A 20,691-nucleotide genomic window follows, 5' to 3' on the forward strand; every position below is an offset into this window, starting at 1 on the left:
CAACAGCTGTGAATGGTCTAGCACAGGTAACAGCAGCAGTGAAGACAGCAAAGCATGGGCTAGTGATCCAGGTATGTACCCAAGGTCTGCACTGACACCCACACGGCGCTGCCTTCCCTGCTTCTGTTAATCACACTAGCTGCATTCAAGCTAGCTCGGGCAGGCAAGCCTGTGCTCAGCTTCTCTCACAATCTGTCGCAATTTTCCAATTCGGTCTTTGAACAGGAGTCTTGAGGGGCTTAGGCAGCACTTACTGGACAGTGGGAGAAGCAAGTGCTGAGAGAGGTCACTGAATAGAAACAGGAACATTCCCTCCCACATTGAATTTGTGTAACTCAGTCGCCAAGCCTGGCCTGGTGCAGGCAGAAACTAAAAACTTTGGTGGCAACTCAGGAAATGTCAATCTTCAGAGGACCTTTGCCCTTTGACCCTGCCGGCCTGTATCTGAACTAGGAGACCCTTAATTCACCCTAATGAAACTGAGTGTGAAAGATGAATGTGTCAGTTACCCACCAGTCTCCATCCTAATTTTAAATTGTCCACAGAATGATTATCATCAATAAATAGGAACTTTGGATCTGTTTATATGATAGCATCTAGCAACCCCAATAAGGTAATACTGCAACCAAAGCTTTGACATAGGACAAAGTTTGAACTACTACAGCGACAGCTCACCAGTTGCTAGGCAGGATATACATGTCTTTCCGAGCCCTGCGGGCGTGGACTAGAAAATTGGGAGTTTTTAAGTTACACAGACGTACAAACCATTAGCTTCAGACTCAGCTATGCGTAAACCCATTTTCAGAGTCATAATCCTAATAAGTTCCAAATACAAGGCTGTTAAACAGACATTCAAACTGAGAATTAGTGCTTTACTACTGCATTAAAAAAAGTTCTTCAATTAATTCAAAAGCTATCTATAATACTTTCCTTAACAGAGATGCAGGTGAGAGCGCTGAGAATTAGACACACAGTGCAATGATCTATGCTCTATGGCCACACACAGACACCACAGTCTTCAGCTAGCCTGCATGCATGACATGAGCAATAGCCTTGATTACCTTCCAAAAATGCATGCCTCTCTCTGTGGAGCAAGAGGACAATTCTATTGTCAGCAACGTTAAGTCTCACATATAGTCACCACACCTCTACTAAAAAGCAACACCACAAACAAGTGAGCAGATCTGATTCTAACCAGTAGAAGATAGTGATACACACACATTATTACAATACAATAGCCAACATAGGTCATTTGAGGACAAAATGACAGTGACAGATGCATGGTAGATGGCAAGATGGGACAATTAAATATGTAGATATCAAACTCAATTAACTTTAAAAAGCTCATAAAACCAGCCTCCCCTAAAGCTCTAAAATAGGATAATCACTATCAGAGGACATTCCAATAACCTTTTGTATTTGTTTGTTCAATACACTAAGCACCTGAAAAGTAAACTCTTTGCTCAGACAAATAAGCTACATAATTTTCTGATGCAGCTATTCAAATGCTATTAAATAGATGTATGCTGAAATATGCCTTGTCCTTCTATGACACTGTCTATACTTGAGCCAATGGGAATATAGGAGTTGCTCAAATAAATTAATCTCCAATACTTCCATCTGACAAGACAGAATAATGCATCAGTAATAGGCCCAGGTCCCTTCTAAATTAGGACATTTTAGCATTAAGACTGAACAGAGTAATTTCTCATGTTGGAGTGATGAGATGAAATTAGTTTTTGGCTGGAACTTGGCTGAGACTTCATATATATCCATTCAACCCAGCCCACTGCTTCTTAAACATCCAGACTTGCTATTAACGATCTGGATGATGGGAGAGATTGCACCTTCAGCAAGTTCACGGATGACACTAAACTGTGGGGAGAGGTAGATATGCTGGAGGGTAGGGATAGGGTCCAGAGTGATCTGGACAAATTGGAGGATTGGGCCAAAAGAAATCTGATGTTGACAAATTGGAGAAAGTCCAGAGTACAGCAACAGAAATGATCAAAAGTTTAGAAAACCTGACCTGTGAGAAAAAGGTTAAAAACTAGGCATGTTCAGTCTTGAGAAAAAAAGACTGAGGGAGGATGATAAGCATCTTCAGATACATTGAGGCCTGTTATACAAAGGACAGGGATCAATTGTTTTCCATGTCCACTGATGGCAGGACAACAAGTAATCAGCTTAATTCACACAAAGGGAGATTTAGGCTACATATTAGGAAAAAACTTTCTAACAATAAGGTTAGTTAAAATCTGGAACAGGCTTCCAAGGAAGGTTCTGGAATCCCCATCACAGGAAATTGATAAGGTTACACAAACACCTGTCAGGGATGGTCTAGGTTTATTTGGTCCCTTCCAGCCTCACATTTCCATGATTCTAGAGCCTGGATCTGTCAAACTTGGTAGGCTACCTACTTCCTTCCTCTTCTGAAACAGATTTTTCCTTTGGATTCTGCGGATATTCACACCTGCACCTATATTTAGCTATATATTTAACTAGATCAGGCAAGGCAGAACTCAGTACTGTGAGGAACTCAAAGACCATATCGCTCAAATATCCTCTTATTTTCCCTTTTATGCAGGAACATTGCCAAAGACAGAAAGTATCAGTGAGCTCGTATTTAAAGACAATTTTAAAAAAACCTATACTACTTTCTGAGAATCAAACGTCTCAGTTCTCAAAAGGACAGAGCTTGGGAGAAGTTTAAAACAACCTGTTAAACGGTTTACCTGCCACCAAGATAGAGAGATTTACCCATTCAGAAATCTGGACTGCAGAGCTCAGCAAATTCCACACTCAGACTATGTGTTCCCATCATGACGACCAGTCAGGGCACTCTAGTCTTCCAAATGATTTGAAGCAAAGTACAGAGCTCTTTGCCCTAGACATGATGGTTTGTTGGACATGATGAATATCCACGACTGAGGGTTTTAAATAGTCCATTCATTAAGCCAGTCAAACTTTTGCTTAAGCCACAAATAATTTTAGCTACTTGCAAATATGCTTTAAACTAACTGCCAAAATAAGGACAGTACAAAGAGGAACAATAATATCATCCTCAATTGGCAGATGAAAGAACTGGAAGGATAAGACAAAACAGCAGCTAGAATACATGGCATCTCTTAATGTTTTCTCTGTATTATATTTTTGTTATGCCATTCAACCATCAAGTAGCTCCACTTAAGAAACACACAACAGTTTGCTACACTTTAATTCTACCAAGACACTGGTACAGTGGAAGAATGAATCAAAAGCAACATCTCCTCCCATTCCAAATGAAGATCAGATTAAAATAGTTCCCTCGTGTACTCAAATTTTTAATATTTAATAGATACTTTCAGACTGCTCTTAAAATATAGACTTTCAAGAATTAAAGCACACTTGCTAAGGCAGCGGGCTGTACAGCTGTAAAGCCATATTCCTTCAGGACAGAGTTCTACTTATTTGATCAAGCCAAAATACACAGCAACATCATCAGAAATTCAGTGGACTTCTCTTAAATATACATGAAGCATAATCGTCCTACCTCCAGGCATAACCTGACCAACATCCTGTACAGTGAGTACTGACAGTTTTTCTTCTGTATCCACTCTAATCACATTGTAACTCAAACAATTCATAGACAGCACTGCTTTCCCAGGGGGTGGCCCACCCAAATCTGGAGGTCTGAAAAACAAAGTAACATATCAAACCAACAGTGACACTGGGAATAGCTCAATGGCAACACATTCAACAAAGCAGCTCTGTGCAGTTCTGTCAGGGAAGAAAGTGTGTGGTAAGTTTAACCATGGTGGCCATATCAATAAGAAGACCAACTGAAGCTGGGCTCTAATTGATGTTATTTACAGTACTTCATCTACCACAGACCAAAAACCTTCTAGTGGTGTGGTCTAGTGGATACAGCACTTGACCAGGACTCAGGAGACCGGGGCTTGGTTTCTGGTTCTGTCACTGGCTGTGTGACCTTGGGCAAGTTGCTTCACCCTGTGCCTCAGTTTCCCCATCTGTAAAACAGGGATAATTATACTGACCTCTATTTGTAAAGTGCAATGAGACCTAGAGATGAAACGCACCATGTAAGATCTAGGTGGTGGTGATGGTAGTAACATTTTAATACGGAAGAAAGCCCTGTGATCTTTTCTCTCTACTTATTTGTCTAGTGTTTGCATCCTGTAATGTGTGCTCCTATTTAAAAGCTGGTGTAACTCTTTAGTATGGGTCCTGTCATTGTGGGGAGAGGAGGATGTAAAACCATTAGTTCTCTAACCAAATGGGCAATCTCCCACTGGGAAGATAAACTGAAGCCAGTCTCGACTTTTGGAGGAATGCATTCAGTTGTGTGCACACTCTGAGTACAGCTCGCTGGAGACTACCAATTGCATTGTGAGACAAATTTCAAGGTTTTGAAATCTGTTCTTATTCCATATTGGAACAAACCCAAGACCTTTTGAACGTTTTTGCAAAATGGAACAGCACTGAACCATCTGTTTTCCAGATCAAGACGGTTAAGTTTTCAATTCAGGGGTTTCCCTCACTCACTGGAGACTGAGCCCTTAACCTCAGAAACCTTCCCAACTAAAACTTCATTGAAATAGATACCATTTTCTTGAAAAGTATTTTGACAAAAAAATTGTCAAATAGGTTCCTATCTGTGACACTGCTGAATAATCACATCAGTTTTCACTGACTACAAAATTGTTATTTTCCCTTCCCTAAAAGTGCTCCTCAGAGCCCTTTGGATTCCCAATGGTATTTTTTAGATTGTTAATTTTTTTTTTATTTTTTTTAAATTACTCATGTTATATAGATGTTAACATTTTGGAGAGAGGAAGCCATTTAGCTAAAGACCCAATAGCCTCATTCCTTCAATTAAGGTTATTACAGAGCTCACACTCAACACCCATGAGACCTCCTACAAAACCAGGGAAGATCAGACTTGACACTACTGAAATTTCTGAAGCAGACGCAAAACCAAAAAAACCTCAGTTAGTTCATCTGTATTCATCGTAAAGCTGGGGGAAAGGGCACAAGGCCAATTTCACAGGTAATCTTGAAAAGGAAATACTGAGCAAGCCTCAGATGAGCCTCGCTAATGTGTGTCTTTTGGGTAACTGGGAGTTGTACTGTGCTTGTCTTTCTGCCTCACCCCCAGTCTGAACAGAAGAGTTTACTCAGATTGTGCAGAGAGATGTCTCTCTCTGTGGGTGCTACACTCCAGGTGCATATGCACCTCTCAAGCCTTTGACCAGAGAGTTTCAGTTAGCAGTGTTCGTTTGGCCTGTGCATGTACCCTATGGTTCCTTGTGCTGGGTTACCTGACTGTTCACACATGGGCAGAATAGTGGCAGGTGTCTGCCACACTGTCATAGCTAGATCTAGTGGCGTCTCGTTAATGGGCAATGGCACACTGGCGGCTGTTGCTGACTGCAGGATATCCAACAGTTTGTGTTGAGAGTCCTGGACTCCTTCATGTGGAATCTGAAAAGCATCAGCTACCCTCTTTACGAGGCCTTGAAATTGCTGAAAATTAACAATCATGGAAGATGGCAGAGGCATAACAGCTTCACCCAGAAATGAGGATGAAATAGGTGCTTGAGAGATGGCATCCTTACTCTCCCTGGCCACCAGCTCCTCAAACATCTCTGCCTGCCGGGGCGCTGCGGGGAGGAGAGGGCCGTACAACTCTAGTCTCCAGATAATATGGTATCAGTGGTCTGGAAAATTGTTTTTGATAGGCAGCCCAGGGGTCTCAGTACGGCTGTGTGCGCGCGCACGTGTGTGTGTGTGGGGGGAAATACGGGAGAGAGGGTGGCATGCAGGGTTGATTCCACCACTCTTGATAATGATTTGATTTTCCCTGTGATTTCAGAGAATGGGCTCCTGAAAGGATATGTTGGAGAAACTAAAATAGAAATAAAGGAGACCAACTGGACGTCTTTCATCCACCTCCATCTTATCCTGGGGAAATTGTGTGCCACTGCGCATGCACAGAGTTTATGTCCCCTGCAGATTTATTTGCTTCACTGCAGAAAAATGACTTTCTGACAGGGAAGCAAAAAGAAGCTGCAAGACCAGTCATGCACCACTCAATTAGCTGCATCTAGACCCCCACCTCACCAAGCCCCATTCCTCCAGCACCCAGCTCCCTCTTCTGAGACCCCCACACCCAGATCCCTTTGCTGAGCACCAACCACTTTCACTTGGAAGCCCCTGCACCTGGAAACGCCGCCACAAATGAGCATCTGTGCATCCAGATCCCCCAACATCCAGACAGCCCACTGAGCTGCCTGCATCCAGATTGGCATTTTCTCCATGGCATTTTGGGCTGTATAAGTAGGGGCATTGCCAGCAGATCGAGGAATGTGATCTTTCCCCTCTAGTCGACATTGGTGAGACCTCATCTGGAGTACTGTGTCCAGTTTTGGGCCCCATACTACAAGAAGGATGTGGAAAAATTGGAAAGAGTCCAGCAGAGGGCAATAAAAATGATTACGGGGCTGGAGCACATGACTTATGAGGAGAGGCTGAGGGAACTGGGATTGTTTAGTTTGCAGAAGAGAAGAATGAGGGGGGATTTGATAGCTGCTTTCAACTACCTGAAAAGGGGTTTCAAAGAGGATGGATCTAGACTGTTCTCAGTGGTGGAAGATGACAGAACAAGGAGTAATGGTCTCAAGTTGCAGTGGGGGAGGTTTAGGTTGGATATTAGGAAAAACTTTTTCACTCAGAGAGTGGTGAAGCCCTGGAATGGGTTACCTAGGAAGGTGGTGAAATCTCCTTCCTTAGAGGTTTTTGAAGGTCAGGCTTGACAAAGCCCTGTCTGGGATGATTTAGTTGGGAATTGGTTCTGCTTTGAGCAGGAGGTTGGACTAGATCATCTCCTGAAGTCCCTTCCAGCCCTGATATTCTATGATTCTATGAGATTGTCCCACACAGAATCCTCTCGCCTGGATCCCCCCCCACTGATACCCTCCCCTTTCTGCCCAGTTGAGCCTGCCTGCCCCACATGTGGTGCAGAGGGGCAGAGCCCCAGGGTTTTTTGGGGGTAGGCCCAGGCCTTGTGTTATGTCAGGGTCTGATGCAGCCTCACCACTGAGTCCGTGTCCCCAGGGTAGGGGGTGGGAACACTGGGGAAGCTGCAGGGTGATCTCCCACCTTCATGCAGCAAGTGGTATGAGCTCCTCACTGCCATGCTGGAGGCTCTGCATTTATTTATTGACAAATAAAACTTACAGAATTTTGCAGAATTAAAAAATATTGTGCTCAGAATTGTTAATTTTTTGGCACAGAATGCCCTCAAGAGAAAAAGGAGAAGCACTTGGAGAAAACGGCAGAGTACTGTGGTACTGGATAGTTGTAGTCCAGAGATTGGGGCCTCAGTTCAGAGAGACACTTTGTACCCAGGGGGAGCAGGGACTCTGGGTCATCCGTTATAGAGAAATCCTTAGCATATCTGAACTCCTGTGGTACCAAATAGGGGATCGGTACTGATGCAGTACCAATACCACAGTCACCGAAGCCAACAGCCTCTGCTGGTGGGTGAACTGAAGTAGACACTGATGGTGTCTGGTGCCACTGCTTGCTTGGTGCCAAGGACACCGGATGCCTGGGTGCTGACGGCTGGGTTGAACTTAACGGTGTCAGTCCCAGGTGTCTATACTTGCCCTCTTTGCTGCTAGAAGGTATTTAGGTCCTGCCAGAGCCACGTGTCTCATTCATGCTCTGGGACTTTACGGCCCCGCTGGTACCAGAGGAGGAGTCCTTTGACTCAATGGTACTGAGTCAAGAGATTGAGGCTTTGGAGATGGTAGATCTCACCAAGGTCCTGGTCTTTTTTGAAGATGGCACCTTAAGGTGACACTCCACACTCCTCTTTTTGGAAGCCTTCCCTTAGGCATTCAAAGTTTTCCCTATCTTAGGGGAAGCCTCTGCCGACTTAGCTCTGGATCTGTCCAGAGACAGATGTACTGGGGGGTGTCTCCTAACTTGGCTCAGAAGTTGGCCTGTGATTAGCAGTCTGAGTTTAATCTCTGTTTTTCTTTGCCCTGGCCTTGAGGGCTAGGCAAAAGTTGCACTTCTGGGAGATGAGAGACTCCCCCAAGTAATGGACACAGTCAGAGTGGCCATCGTTTACAGGGATAGCCTCTTGGCAGGAAAGGCAACATTTGAAACCTGGTGAGCCAAGAAAAAGAATAAGTCTCCCCAAGGGGAAAGAGGAATCAAACAATCCTCTCACTACTTATCTAACTATAACTATAACAACTAACTACAGAAACTATTTAAACCTCTGTTGAAAGACTAGAAAAGCTGAGGCATGCTCAAGGCAGACACGCTAGTGTTCCATCTCAAACTGAGGCAGTTGAGAAGGAACTGAGAATGGTTTGCACCACAGCCCCATAAGGCCTCGGTATCTGGCACCAGGAGGACCAGGGTACATCTGCGGGCTGGACAGACACTGCTAACTGAAAAATCTCTGAGCAAGGCTATGAGCACTTGAAGTGGAGTTCCCATGGGGACATTACTTGAAGAAGAGCATACATTTAACACCTAGGCAAAATGTATTTAGTTAAATTCTCACTAAATATAATACCTGCGAATAGCAACAGTTAATGCCTCTGAAGAACTGGCACAGGGACAGATAACTTCTGGTCTCAAACCTCTGGACTGAAATACGTTGAGGAATGCATCACAGGAAGATATTGACCCTAAATACAATAAATCACAAAATGTGAAAAACATGCGTGATTCTTGCAAGGAGAGGTAATACTGAAAAAAATTCATTTTGCCCTAATAGAATTTCCATATTTATTTTTACCTGTGATTTAGCTGTAGAATATTCAAGTATCCTTACACCAGATTTAATCAAGTTATACTTTTGACAGATTATTCTTTCGAGAACAGCATACCCCATTAGCATTTAGGATTTTGTGTGGCTCTGTTGCCTAACAGTCGTGCCCAGATATTCACAGGCAGTTAGTTATTGCTGCACTTGGCAGTTCAATGCCTAACCAATTTAAGAGTCTACATCTCATTTTCAAAAGGGCTTTTGGCACTTAGGACCCTAAAATCTATTGACGATTGATGAAATTTTGGCTCCTAAGTGCCTAAAGCCCTTTTGAAAATGAGAATTAGACTCCTAAATCTGTTAGCTATTGCATTGCTGAGCACAACCATTCAATTCCTTTACAATATGGTCCTTAATCATTAACAATTCATTCACAAAGTGAAATCATAGTGGAGAAACTCTCCCTGCAAAGGCAAAGTTAAAAATCATGGAATTCTAGTAAAGGTACAAATGATCAGTCATTAAAATTCTGAAAATTGCCTCTTATAAAGTTTCCTGTAGATATCACGTGTATGCATCCTGGTCCCATCTTCTAAAAATCATTACATGATTCTGAAAAGCTTCATTTGTGTTCAGAACTCTATGTCAGATCCATGTGAAAAAATGACACATGGGCCCTGAGTTTTTTTATTTTAAATTCCATTGTATTGTAGCAGGGAAAATTTTCCAGCTAGCACACTTCAAAGTTCATGTTACATTTGTAAGATGGATCAAGTCATTCTGTATTGCTCTTGGGCCTTATACTACCATCATGCTTCAATCACTGAGAAATGCACTCCTGAGTTGTGTGTGATTGTTTGAGTATTAATGGATGGTAAAAACAGTATTGTAGGTAGTTCTGTGGGTACAATTTTCAACATTTTATTACAGAATAAATGACCTAATGTTCTAAGCATCAGGTCTGAAATATCTAAACTCTTTGGAACCACACATTTAATCCTCACAAGATCAGTTCAGCCTTTCTTCCTTCCACAGTAAATAAACTGACTTCCTACACAACATCATTTCTGTGAGATCTTTCAGCTGTTTCATTCCTGGTCACTCTCTGTAGATGTTAGAGAGCTCTTGGAACTCTTTATGAGAGGCAAGTTTTTCCCGATGTCCTTGGTCAAGAACTGTCCCACTCTGCTCAGTTTTGCTGTCGATCAGCTGTTCTCCTGGCTGCTGAGCTCCCACACTCAGGTTTGCTCGCTATCAGTGAGGTAGGCACTGTAAATAACTTGCAATGTGCTTCCATACACCTGGGGTTGAAAGAGGCTATAGACATATAAAATATTATCCGCAAACTTACATGGATTAGCTCCATCTGCCACTATCAGCATTCGTAAAGAGCTGAGGTTGACATCTCTTTGATCCCGCTGAGCCAAAAGCGACCAGTGCATATCACGTGATTTTACTACAGCTACACGGGCTGAAAGTAAAAAAAAAAAAAATTATATATATATATATATATATATATATATATATATATATAAAACCAAAGTAATTATTTTAAATAGGCCATGTGTAGGGAGAACACACTGGACATATTGTGTCTTGTTAGGAGGGCGCTAAGCCTTGCCCGTCATGCATCCAGAAATATTTCTATAAAAAAATTATTTGCTATGTAACTAAACTGTGAAAAAGTGAAGTTGGTTGAACTGCCAACAGCACTTCCTGATCAGACCATCTTTTGAGGAGACAGTTGTTGAGGTAGGGAAAAACTTATTCCTAGAAAACGGAGGTAGATGGCTACAAACACCATAATGTTTGAGAAAAACCCATGAGACAGAAGAAAGCCGAAAGGTAGAATCCCGTTCTGGTAGGGATCATGCTCAAGTCACAAAATGAAGAATTTTTTTTGAGAGAGGGATGAATTGCTACCTGGAAGTATGCATCTTTGAGGTTGAGAGTCACCAACCAGTCCCCAGACTCCAGAGAGGAAATTATAGCTGCAAGGGACTCCATTCTGAATTTCAGATGTCTGACTTACTTGTTCAGTTGTCTGAGATCTAGTAATTGCCTCCAGCCTTCGTCTTTCTTGGGTTTCAGAAAATACCTTGAATAGTGTTGAACTGGTTCTATGGCCTCTAGACTTAGGAGTGATGTGATCTCCTGTTTTAGCAACTGATCGTGAGAGAGGTCTCTAAAGAGGGATGGGGAAGGGGAGGCCGACTGGAGGCAAACTGGATCATATAATCAGAAGTAATGGCCTCCATTGTCTGAGATTATAGGCTCCCATATGTGTTGGAGGGGAGTGGGGATGGGGGGGAGAGAGAGAGAGTCCAAACTCAGAAAAGGGATGGAATGGTGAAGTTAAGAAATCCTGACTATTGGGTGGTTCAGACTCTTGATCAAACCACCAAAACTGGTGTTTGGAAGATGTTAATGGCAGGGATGAAGCAGCTGAGGAAATGGTTTGGTGTTTTTTTTTAGAAAATCTCAACCTCTTAGCTGGTGATTCAGATGGTCTATGAAAGGTAGAAAATTGAGCAGGATGGTATCTTTGTACTGACTGAGACCTATGGTTTTCCTTTTATTTGCAGGCATGTATATCCCCAAAGATCTAAGTACAGCCCTAGAGTCCGTTAGAGTATTAAGTAAATCATCTGTGGAGTCCACAAAGAGCTCATGGTCATTCGATTGCACCTCCCACAAGAAACCAGATAACTGATGCCGGAAGCTTATCTTGTCACTACTGTGATGTCGGCCACACGAAGTGAAGCCTGCAAAGACATCTTTGCCAAGAGCTGACCCCCCTTTCTTCAGGCACTAAACTGATCTTGGTGTTCCAGTGGTGAATGGTCAATACAAGCCCTGAACTTCTCATAATTCAGGTGATCATATTTCAACATCAGCACCTGGTGAGTCACAATCCCGAACTGTAATGTGCCAAAGAGTTGCTTTTATGACCAAAATGCTACTGGGCCTGGCCAAATTGCTGTTTAAGTCGATGCAAGTTATGTTGCTCAGGGTTGTGAAAAAAAAAATCATTCCCCTGAGCGACATAGCTTACATTAAATGAACTTGGTGCCTACACTGCGCTATGCTGGTGGGAGACGCTCTCCCGCCAACTTACCTTCCGCCTCTAGGGAGGGTGAAGTACTGAAGTTGATGGGAGAGCGCTCTGCCATCGACTTATTGCATCTTCACTAGACCCACTAAACAGACACTGATGCATCGATTGCAGCGGCACCAATTTAGTGTGCCAGTATAGACAAGTCCCTGGGTCCTTGTAACATGCGGCAGTTTTAGGTATATACAGTCTCTCATTTTCATTAACTGCATCCACAGAATTTGGTATCAGCGGTGAAAAACAAAAACTCAGAATCCCTTTCTGGATGTAGTATTTTTAACTGCATGCTTGCAAGCAGAAGGTGCCATTACTGGAATTTGCCAGTTGGCCCAAGGATAGGTTCATTAATTGGCAGTGCTACCCGTGCTGAAGCAGAAATATGAAATATGTCCAGGAACTTGTGGTGGACTTCTGGACTTCTTCCAGTGGAATCTGAAGCATGTCTGAGATCCACTTCATCAGGTCTTGGAACTGCAGGAAGTCATCAGGTAGTGACGGCATTACTGCCTCATCAGGAGATGAAGAAGGGATATTTGTTATGGGGCAGGTTATGTCCTCGCCTGTCCTTGCCTTGTACGCCTCAGAGGCGGTCTTTGCTGATTCAGAGAGCAGGGGAGGGATGGAAGGTATCAGAGAACATGATCTCCTATATTCCTTATGAGACTGAATTGGGGCCCCTCAAAAACGCTGGCAGTATGTTTCCCATGGGCACCAATAAGGCCAGTGAGGGAGACAATAAGCCCTGGAGGAAAGGCAGCCATCATTGGTCATCCCAAGTATTAACAGTCAGAGGTCATGTATCCTGCCTTCCTTGCATCTGCAGAGGAGAACAACGTCTCAAGTATACTGGAGCCTTGAACTGAAAGTTGCAAGCCTGAGTCGGAATGCACTTCCACATATTGTACAGGAGGTGACAACCCTACTTCCTGAATGGTAGAAGTCGGGGAAGTGGTGGGTCTCAATACAACATACACGGTCGGTGACACAGCAGATCTCAGTACTGACAGGTGTGCAGAAGTTACAAAGAGAGGAAGGCTCAGGCTCATTTAGAGCTGTGATGTCTTTAAGTACCAGAACTCCTCCAGGACCAGGAGCACAATAGAACTCCATAAAGGAACTTAGGTTGTTCTCAAAGTCACTGTCCTAGGGCACCTCAAATTCCAGTGAGACTGCTCTTATTATCGTGGGCTGTGATGGTACCCATAGTAGTTGTCTTTGGCACTGTGCCCTTTACCAAGGAGGTATGGAATTCAGATCAAGCCTCAGAGTGTGCTTCAGGGTACCTGAAGTACTTGGAACCTCACTAGCACTCCTCTTGGGGCCTGAGGTTTCACTGACCAAATTTTCTCCATTGTGCTCCTCTTATTCCCTTCTCCTTCGACTTTGAGTGGGAAGCCCTCGGCACCACCGGAGCAGTTACACATACATCACTCATGGAGAGCCTTGGAGACTGGGGTCTTGACGCTGCCTTCACCTTTGAAGCTCTAGGTGACCATGATCTCAATAGAGATGGGGCACTGTTCAGGGGGTTCTCCAGGACCGAAACCAGTCTGAAGGCTTGCTCTACCATTATGAGTCTATACTTCATTTCCTGTTTTTGTGGGATTTTCCCTTAAAAGTTGTGCAAATCTTGCACTTGCTGGGGTTATGTGAGTCTCCCAAGCAATGAACACACTGAGAATGCCCATCGCTGACAGGAATTGGTTCTCAACAACTTTTAAAATCTGGTATTCCAGATACAAGGAAAAAAAACCTGACCCCTCAAAAAACAACAAAAAAGATTTTTTTCTGAAAAAAACCACAGGACCAAACAGTTCCAACAATTATAAAATACTAAGAAACTTATGTAGTAGAGAGAGAGCCTGGGACATAAGTCCTCATATCAGAGGCCTGGTACAAGGCCTGAGGCCTGAACTACAGCAATGGTCAAAACTTGCTAATATAAAGCAACGTTAAATTGTGAACAAGAGGTAGACCCTGCTCACAGAATCTGGCAAGAACAAGGTTGATGTGGCAGAAACTCACATTTCTAAGTAGTGCTAGGCATAAGTACATACACAAATACATTCCAGAAGTGTGGTACCAGAACACCTCGATACCAGCACATTCCCCAAAGATAACAAACACACAGGCCCATCCAAAAGAGAAGGTCAGGATGACAGCACAATGGATAAAAATGTTTTGATCAAACCATTAGGCACAACGTAATGGGTGGCGGTTAGCCACATCAGAGGGTAGCACCTAACTACGTCAGAAGGGTGATAATTCTTTATACACCAGTACAAACAAATTACTTATCTCAGAGGGAGTGTCTTTGTCCAGCTACGGGGGCAGTGGAAAGTCCTGCCACTGACTGAGCTGCATCCATTGTAACAGGCATACACGTCTTAGTGTACCTGTAACCACTGAGCTGGGGAATTAGCAGCAGTTTGATCAAGCCAGTATCAAGTAGAGTAGCCCAGGGGTCGGTCCTGGGGCCAGTTTTGTTTAACATCTTTATTGAGTCTAAAGACTTGTATGATGGGACGGATTGCACCCTCAGAAAGTTTGCAGATGACATTAAGCTGGTGGGAAAGGTAGATATGCTGGAGAGTAGGGATAGGGTCCAGAGTGACCTAAACAAGTTAGAGGATTGGGCCAAAAGAAATCTGATGAGGTTCAACAAGGACGGAAGAATCCTATGCACTGACACAGGCTAGGGACCGACTGGCTCAGCAGCAGTTCTGCAGAAAAGGATCTGGGGATTACAGTGGATGAGAACCTGGATATGAGTCAACAGTGTGCCCTTGTTGCCGAGAAGGCCAACAGCATATTGGGTTGCATTAGTAAGAGCACTGCCAGCAGACGGAGGGAAGTGATTATTCCCTTCTATTCAGCACTGCGAGGCCACATCTGGAGTACTGCGTCCAGTTTTGGGTCCCTCACTACAGAAAGGATGTGGACAAATTGAAGAGAGTCCAGCGGATGGCAATGAAAATGATCAGGGGGCTGAGGCACATGACTTATGAGGAGAGGCTGAGGGAACTGGGCTTCTTTAGTCTGCAGAAGAGGAGAGTGAGGGGGGAATTTGATAGCAGCCTTCAACTACCTGAAGGGGGGCTCCAAAGAGGATGGAGCGAGGCTGTTCTCAGTGGTGGTAGATGACAGAACAAGGAGCAATGGTCTCAAGTTGCAGTGCGGGAGGTTTAGGTTGGATATTGGGAAACACTATTTCACTAGGAGGGTGGTGAAGCACTGGAATGGGTTCCCTAGGGAGGCAGTGGAATCTCCATCGTTAGAGGTTTTTAAGGCCGGCTTGACAAAGCCCTGGCTGGGATGATTTAGTTGGTGCTGCTCCTGCTTTGAGCAGAGGGTTGGATTGGATGACCTCCTGAGGTCTCTTCCAACCCTAATCTTCTATGATTCCATAACTGAAGCCTGCTGTACAGGTTATCTGGCCAGAGCTAGTGCAGCACGCAGAGAGAACACACACATGCAGCCGAACATCTGACACCCTACAAACGAACTAAGGAACTAACATTATATACTATATTCTAACTTTAAAGAGAAAAACAGGCACACACTGACCTCTGTCTCTGTCTGAAAGCTCCTGAAGTGGAGCATCCACAGGGACATCACTCAAAAAAGAATACTCAGTACCTCCAGGTCTATTTGTAGAAGGTGAATATTTACTAACATTCTGAGTACTATTGGGCTGAAGAAATATGCTCTCTCTCATAGCATTGACACCTCCTCTCCCTTCCACACACGGCCTCCCAAGAGGGAACAGGCAAAAGGGTGGGCCTGTTCTCGATTCCTCAGTGCATCTGCATCAGCAGAAATATATGAGCACTGAAGAAAAACATAATAGCAGTATCAGTGAAGTCCATGGCTCAAAAGGCTCAAACATCAGCTAGATGCAGTGACAAAAGGAAATCAGCTGTGATAAGATAGCAGTCACAACTAATTGTACACTAACAGGTTATTTTGCCGCTCTGAAGTTTTAGGTTTTTCTCTAATTTTGCTTAGTTGGCCCATTTCAGCAACAACACACTTCACAGTGGCTCATTAGAGGATGGATGGATCAAGTCAAAGTACTTTCAGATTACCTTTGTATGAGCAGACTTTCTGTATCCAGGAAAGCGGATTAACCTTCATTAATGCATAGGGTATACTGACAACGTGCATTCTGTTCATTACACTCTGTAAGTGAAATGTTCAAAATGTCTTAAAGAGTCAATGAAATACATGGATAAATATAAAATATCACAGCTGCAGCACATGTTCAGTGCCATTTAACAACATGCAAGCAGAATAAATGCATATATCTAAACAAATAACATTTCATATGTACCTAAATCTATTCATCACTACATATCAGCAAATGTTATTTGAGGCCTTGATGCAGGTCATTCATTCATTCGGATATCAAAATACCAGAAAAACCTACCCTCCAAAATACTCTTCTCGAAATCCTGTCCTCCCTTGTCTTCTATGACCATTCTCTTGTTCTCCTCCTACCTAACTGTTCCTTCAGCGTGTCCTTTGAAGGATCTTCTTCAATGCCCCCACTCCAGATTCCACAGGGTTCTGTCCCAGGTCCTCTTCTCTTCTCTCTCTCTCTCGTGACAAAGTTCCTCCTCTACCTTGGTGGGTCCTGTGCTTTTTGGCAGATTTGCTCACCTCAGTGATCTTCCCCACAGTCTGGGTCAACTCCTCCTGTGTCTGATCAGGAGTTGGGAGGTTTGGGGGGAATCCAGGCCTGCCCTCTACTCCAGGTTCCAGCCCAGGGCCCTGTGGATTGCAGCTGTCTATAGTGCTTCTTGTAACAGCTGCATGACAGCTACAACTCCCTGGGCTACTTCCCCATGGCCTCCTCCAAACACCTTCTTTATCCTCACCACAGGACCTCCCTCCTGGTGTGTGATAATGCTTCTACTCCTTAGTCCTCCAGCAGCACACCCTCTCACTCTCAGCTCCTTGCACCTCTTGCTCCCAGCTCCTCACATGCACTTCCTCTCCTCTGGCTCCCCCCTCCCTGACTGGAGTGAGCTCCTTTTTAAACCCAGGTGCACTGATTAGCCTGCCTTGATTGGCTGCAGGTGTTCTAATCAGCCTGTCTGCCTTAACTGGTTCTAGCAGGTTCCTGATTACTCTAGTGCAGCCCCTGCTCTGGTCACTCAGGGAACAGAAAACTACTCCTCCAGTGACCAGTATATTTGCCCTCTACCAGACTCCTGTACCCCACTGGCCTGGGTTTGTCACACTCTCTACACTCTGTTCTCTGGCAATCTCATCTGCAAACCCAAATTCAACTACCATCTCTATATGGATGGCTCACACATCTACCTCTCTACTCCAGATCTGTCTCCCGTCAAACTAAAATTTCAGCCTCTCTTTCTGAGATCTCTTTGTGAATTTCTAGCCATCAGCTCAACCTCAACATGGCTAAAACCTCACTCTTTAATCTTCCTCTCCCCAAGGCCCTCCCCTCTATCTCCTTTCTTGGTCAACGTGGACAACACCACTATTCTAACTGTCACTCAGGCCCGTAACCTGTGTACCATCTTTGACCCACACATCTCTCTAGGTCCTCACATCCAACCTAGGGCTGTCATGCAGATTATTTCTGCATAACATCTTTAAGATCCATCTACACAGATAAAACTTTTGTTCAAGTTCTGATCATCTTGCATCTTGGTTACAACCATCCTTCTCTCTATCCTTGACAAATAGAATCTCACCTCACTCACATCCATTCAGAATGCTGCTGAGAAGATCGTTTCCATAGCTTGTCACTTTGACTACGCCGTCTTTCTTTGCATCCCTTCACTGTCTCCCTCTTCTCTATCATGTCAAACATAAGCTTCTTGTCTGCACTTTCAAGGTCCTTCGCAACCAATCCTCATCCTCTCACTCAGTATCAAAAAGTCAGCTCCCATTTCTGAACAGTCCAGGATGTTACATGTTCAAACAGGCACCATCATGCTTTCTCCAATGCTGCCCCTCGTGCTTAGGGAAGCTCCCTGTAACTATCCACAAAACTAGCCTATCCATCCACCTTCAAAATGCTCCTCAAAACTCTCCTTTGCTGTGAGGCCTACGAAAAAATTGACAGAAGCTAAGCTGCTAGTGTGCAGAGACCACTGACTGTCACGCTCCCCAATACTGTCTCAGTGTCTCCTTGTACTCAACTGTCTGTGTCTATCCATCTGCTGTCTCTTGCCTGACATTCAGACTGTAACTCTTTGGGACAGGAACAGTCTTTTTCTCCTGTTTTTTGTACAACACCTAACACGACGGGGTGCCGAGGCACTATGATAATACAAATAATACAATTTGTCGTTATTGAATACACTCAAACACTCACTGTTAAAACGCCATGCCACAGACCAGCATCCCTTTTGAAATCCAGCACATTTGTTAATGTTTCAGCTGAAAGAGGATGAAGACACTGGTTACATTTGTTGAAATCACAACTTTAGAACATCTGAGATGCATGTCAGATCTCCCAAAGGAGCTGTGAGATTTGTAAGCCTTTCGGAAAAGGAATAAGCCAACGTCACATTACCATGCTCCTATTACGTGTCCAGTCTGCTAAAGCCTGCAGCATCTCAAGTACTTGTTACAATTGTCCTTGTGTTATTATTTGTTACTGATGACACTAGCAGTGATGCCTATAGTTAAGGTTGCCTGGCATCTGACCCTTTCAGTTATAACACACCTTATTTTTGATTGCTTACAACTTTGCTAAACTTTAATAGTTTGAGCTGAAATTTCCCATGCCTGTTTCTATCTCAGGTTGTGTGCGCATGTATGTATATATATATTTTAAGTTTCAGCTAAAAAAGTTGAACTGTTTCAAAGAATGAGAGAAGAGAAAAATGTTTTGTCCATGTTAGTTTTCTCTTTGTCTTCATTTTAACATTGGTCTCACTGAGAAACTCTAACACCCTCCATGTTGCAGAGCAGGGACTTGGGAATTTGGCATTAGGATTGCCCTGCTGTCAGAGATGGATGGTTTAGTGTCCTGAGAAAGTTGACCCAAATTTGGCTAAGTTACAAGTGAAAATCAGTTTGCACATGCTCAATGGAGGTTTGAGAGAGGCTGGCAGCATTATTTTCTGAAAACACTATCCGCAGTGATCATGCTCCAACCCCATACAGCTCCTGTGTGCTGACTGGAGTGAGCAGGCTGAACTACGGACTCTTCCTGCAGTTATTTCCTCTGGGTGCCAGGCCTAGAACACAGAGCAAGGAGACTGTCTCTCTTGTCCTCTCAATGCCCCCAGTGCTGGGTTGGTCCCTAGGCAGTGTGGAGAAGGAGAAAGCAGTCTCACTTGCTTGACTGCAGAGGAATGAGGAGAGGATACAATTTTGTTGGAATTGGACCAGAATGCTCAGCACCTTGGAAGATTGAGCCAAAATGACATTGAAACTGGAGGGAATCCAAATAAGGGTGATAAAGACGACAGAAGGATTAGGAGGTAAAATTTATGAACAGATTAAGTGGTTTTAATAAGTTTAGTCTACAGAAAAGAGCATGAAGTCAAAAATGCAGGTTGGGGATTGGGACTCTGCTGTGAATAGACTCCAACTGGTAACAGATACGTACTGGTAATTAAGAGTCATTCTTGGTACTTTTTAAAAAAGGCTGTCATTGAAAGCTCTGTGAATTCCTTTTTAACAGAAAAAAGTGACTGGCATAATGAACATGATGGTTTTAAACCTTGATTTAATTCATTCAAGGCAAACATTCTTCTGTAAATTTAAAAGCATTATGTTGACACTAGATTGCTATTTGGATAAACATTTAATTAAAAATATTGAATACTAAACTTGTGACAACAGCTTCAATATAGTTGCCTACCTCTTACTAAAGGAGATAGTTTACTGGTGTATTTTAAAATTTTGAATTTATTTTGCAGTTCTGAGCAGTGATTGCTATATATTTACTTTCAAACTGATAAAGCTATAAGCTGCTATTTACATACACTTCACATATTTTGGCTGAAAAATACAAAAGGGTAAAAGCAAGTACACTTTCAGGAGGAGGGAAGCTGATTGCCAATAATTTATGCAAGTCTTATATGAAAACAATTTTTTTTTTTTTTTTTTTTTTTTTTTACACAAGTTGGTGTGGACACACATGTATTGATCATTTTGCTTGAAGACTGACCAAAAATTGGAAACTGCTGGCAAAAACCTACCATGTAAATATGACCAGTTAACCCCCCTGTATTGGTTGTTCTTTTAGAGTGTGATTTTCTGCACTTTCAATGACTCCAACAGTACATTCACATTAGGAGCATACTACTGTCAGTGGTACAGAAAAACACACGCCTATTGATCTTTCCACTGTTGTGCAGCCCTTAGTCTGATCAGCTGAAAATTGTTGCTGATTAACCCTTTCAGAGACGCAAGATTTACTTGGATTGTCCAAGAAATCAAATATTAGTTCTATTTATTTCAACTTGTGTTTTAATTAATATATTGCTAACACTTACACATATGGCCATATAAGTCTCATTTGTTTTCTTAACTGTGTGAAATTAAATGGTATGAGATGGACACATACACGAAACTGCAAGTTAACGGGTCTCAGATTTGAGCTACTTAATACATGCTGTGGATGAAGTTACAAGTGGCTCCTTATTTTTCTTCATATTTCATGTCAATTACAAGCAAGTAAACAGCACTTTCCTTCAACAATGAAAAATGCCACTCTAAGACTGGAGATAGGGCACTAAAAATGCTTTACCAACATCAGATACAGTATGTTCTGCTTAATGTCAATATCAATATG

The 20,691-nt window shown here is 43.2% G+C and overlaps 1 protein-coding gene across 11 annotated transcripts in view; it reads right to left on the reverse strand.

The window, feature by feature from the left end:
- Positions 1–20,691, reverse strand: part of DIP2A (disco interacting protein 2 homolog A) — a 223,301-nt gene that overhangs the window by 54,304 nt on the left and 148,306 nt on the right. For all 11 annotated transcript variants that reach the window (XR_007768344.1, XR_007768343.1, XR_007768342.1 and 8 more), the window contains 5 exons: positions 18,256–18,320; positions 15,995–16,088; positions 10,143–10,262; positions 8,597–8,711; positions 3,533–3,672 (listed from right to left, as the gene is read on the reverse strand). Coding sequence is in view for 5 of the 11 variants with exons in the window: in XM_050916476.1 (XP_050772433.1) it covers positions 3,533–3,672; positions 8,597–8,711; positions 10,143–10,262; positions 15,995–16,088; positions 18,256–18,320 (534 nt within the window). In the remaining 6 variants the exon portion in view is untranslated. The remainder of the gene's footprint in view (positions 1–3,532; positions 3,673–8,596; positions 8,712–10,142; positions 10,263–15,994; positions 16,089–18,255; positions 18,321–20,691) is intronic.

Source organism: Gopherus flavomarginatus, chromosome 10 (genome assembly GCF_025201925.1).
Source record: "Gopherus flavomarginatus isolate rGopFla2 chromosome 10, rGopFla2.mat.asm, whole genome shotgun sequence".
NCBI classification, from domain to species: Eukaryota; Metazoa; Chordata; order Testudines; family Testudinidae; genus Gopherus; species Gopherus flavomarginatus.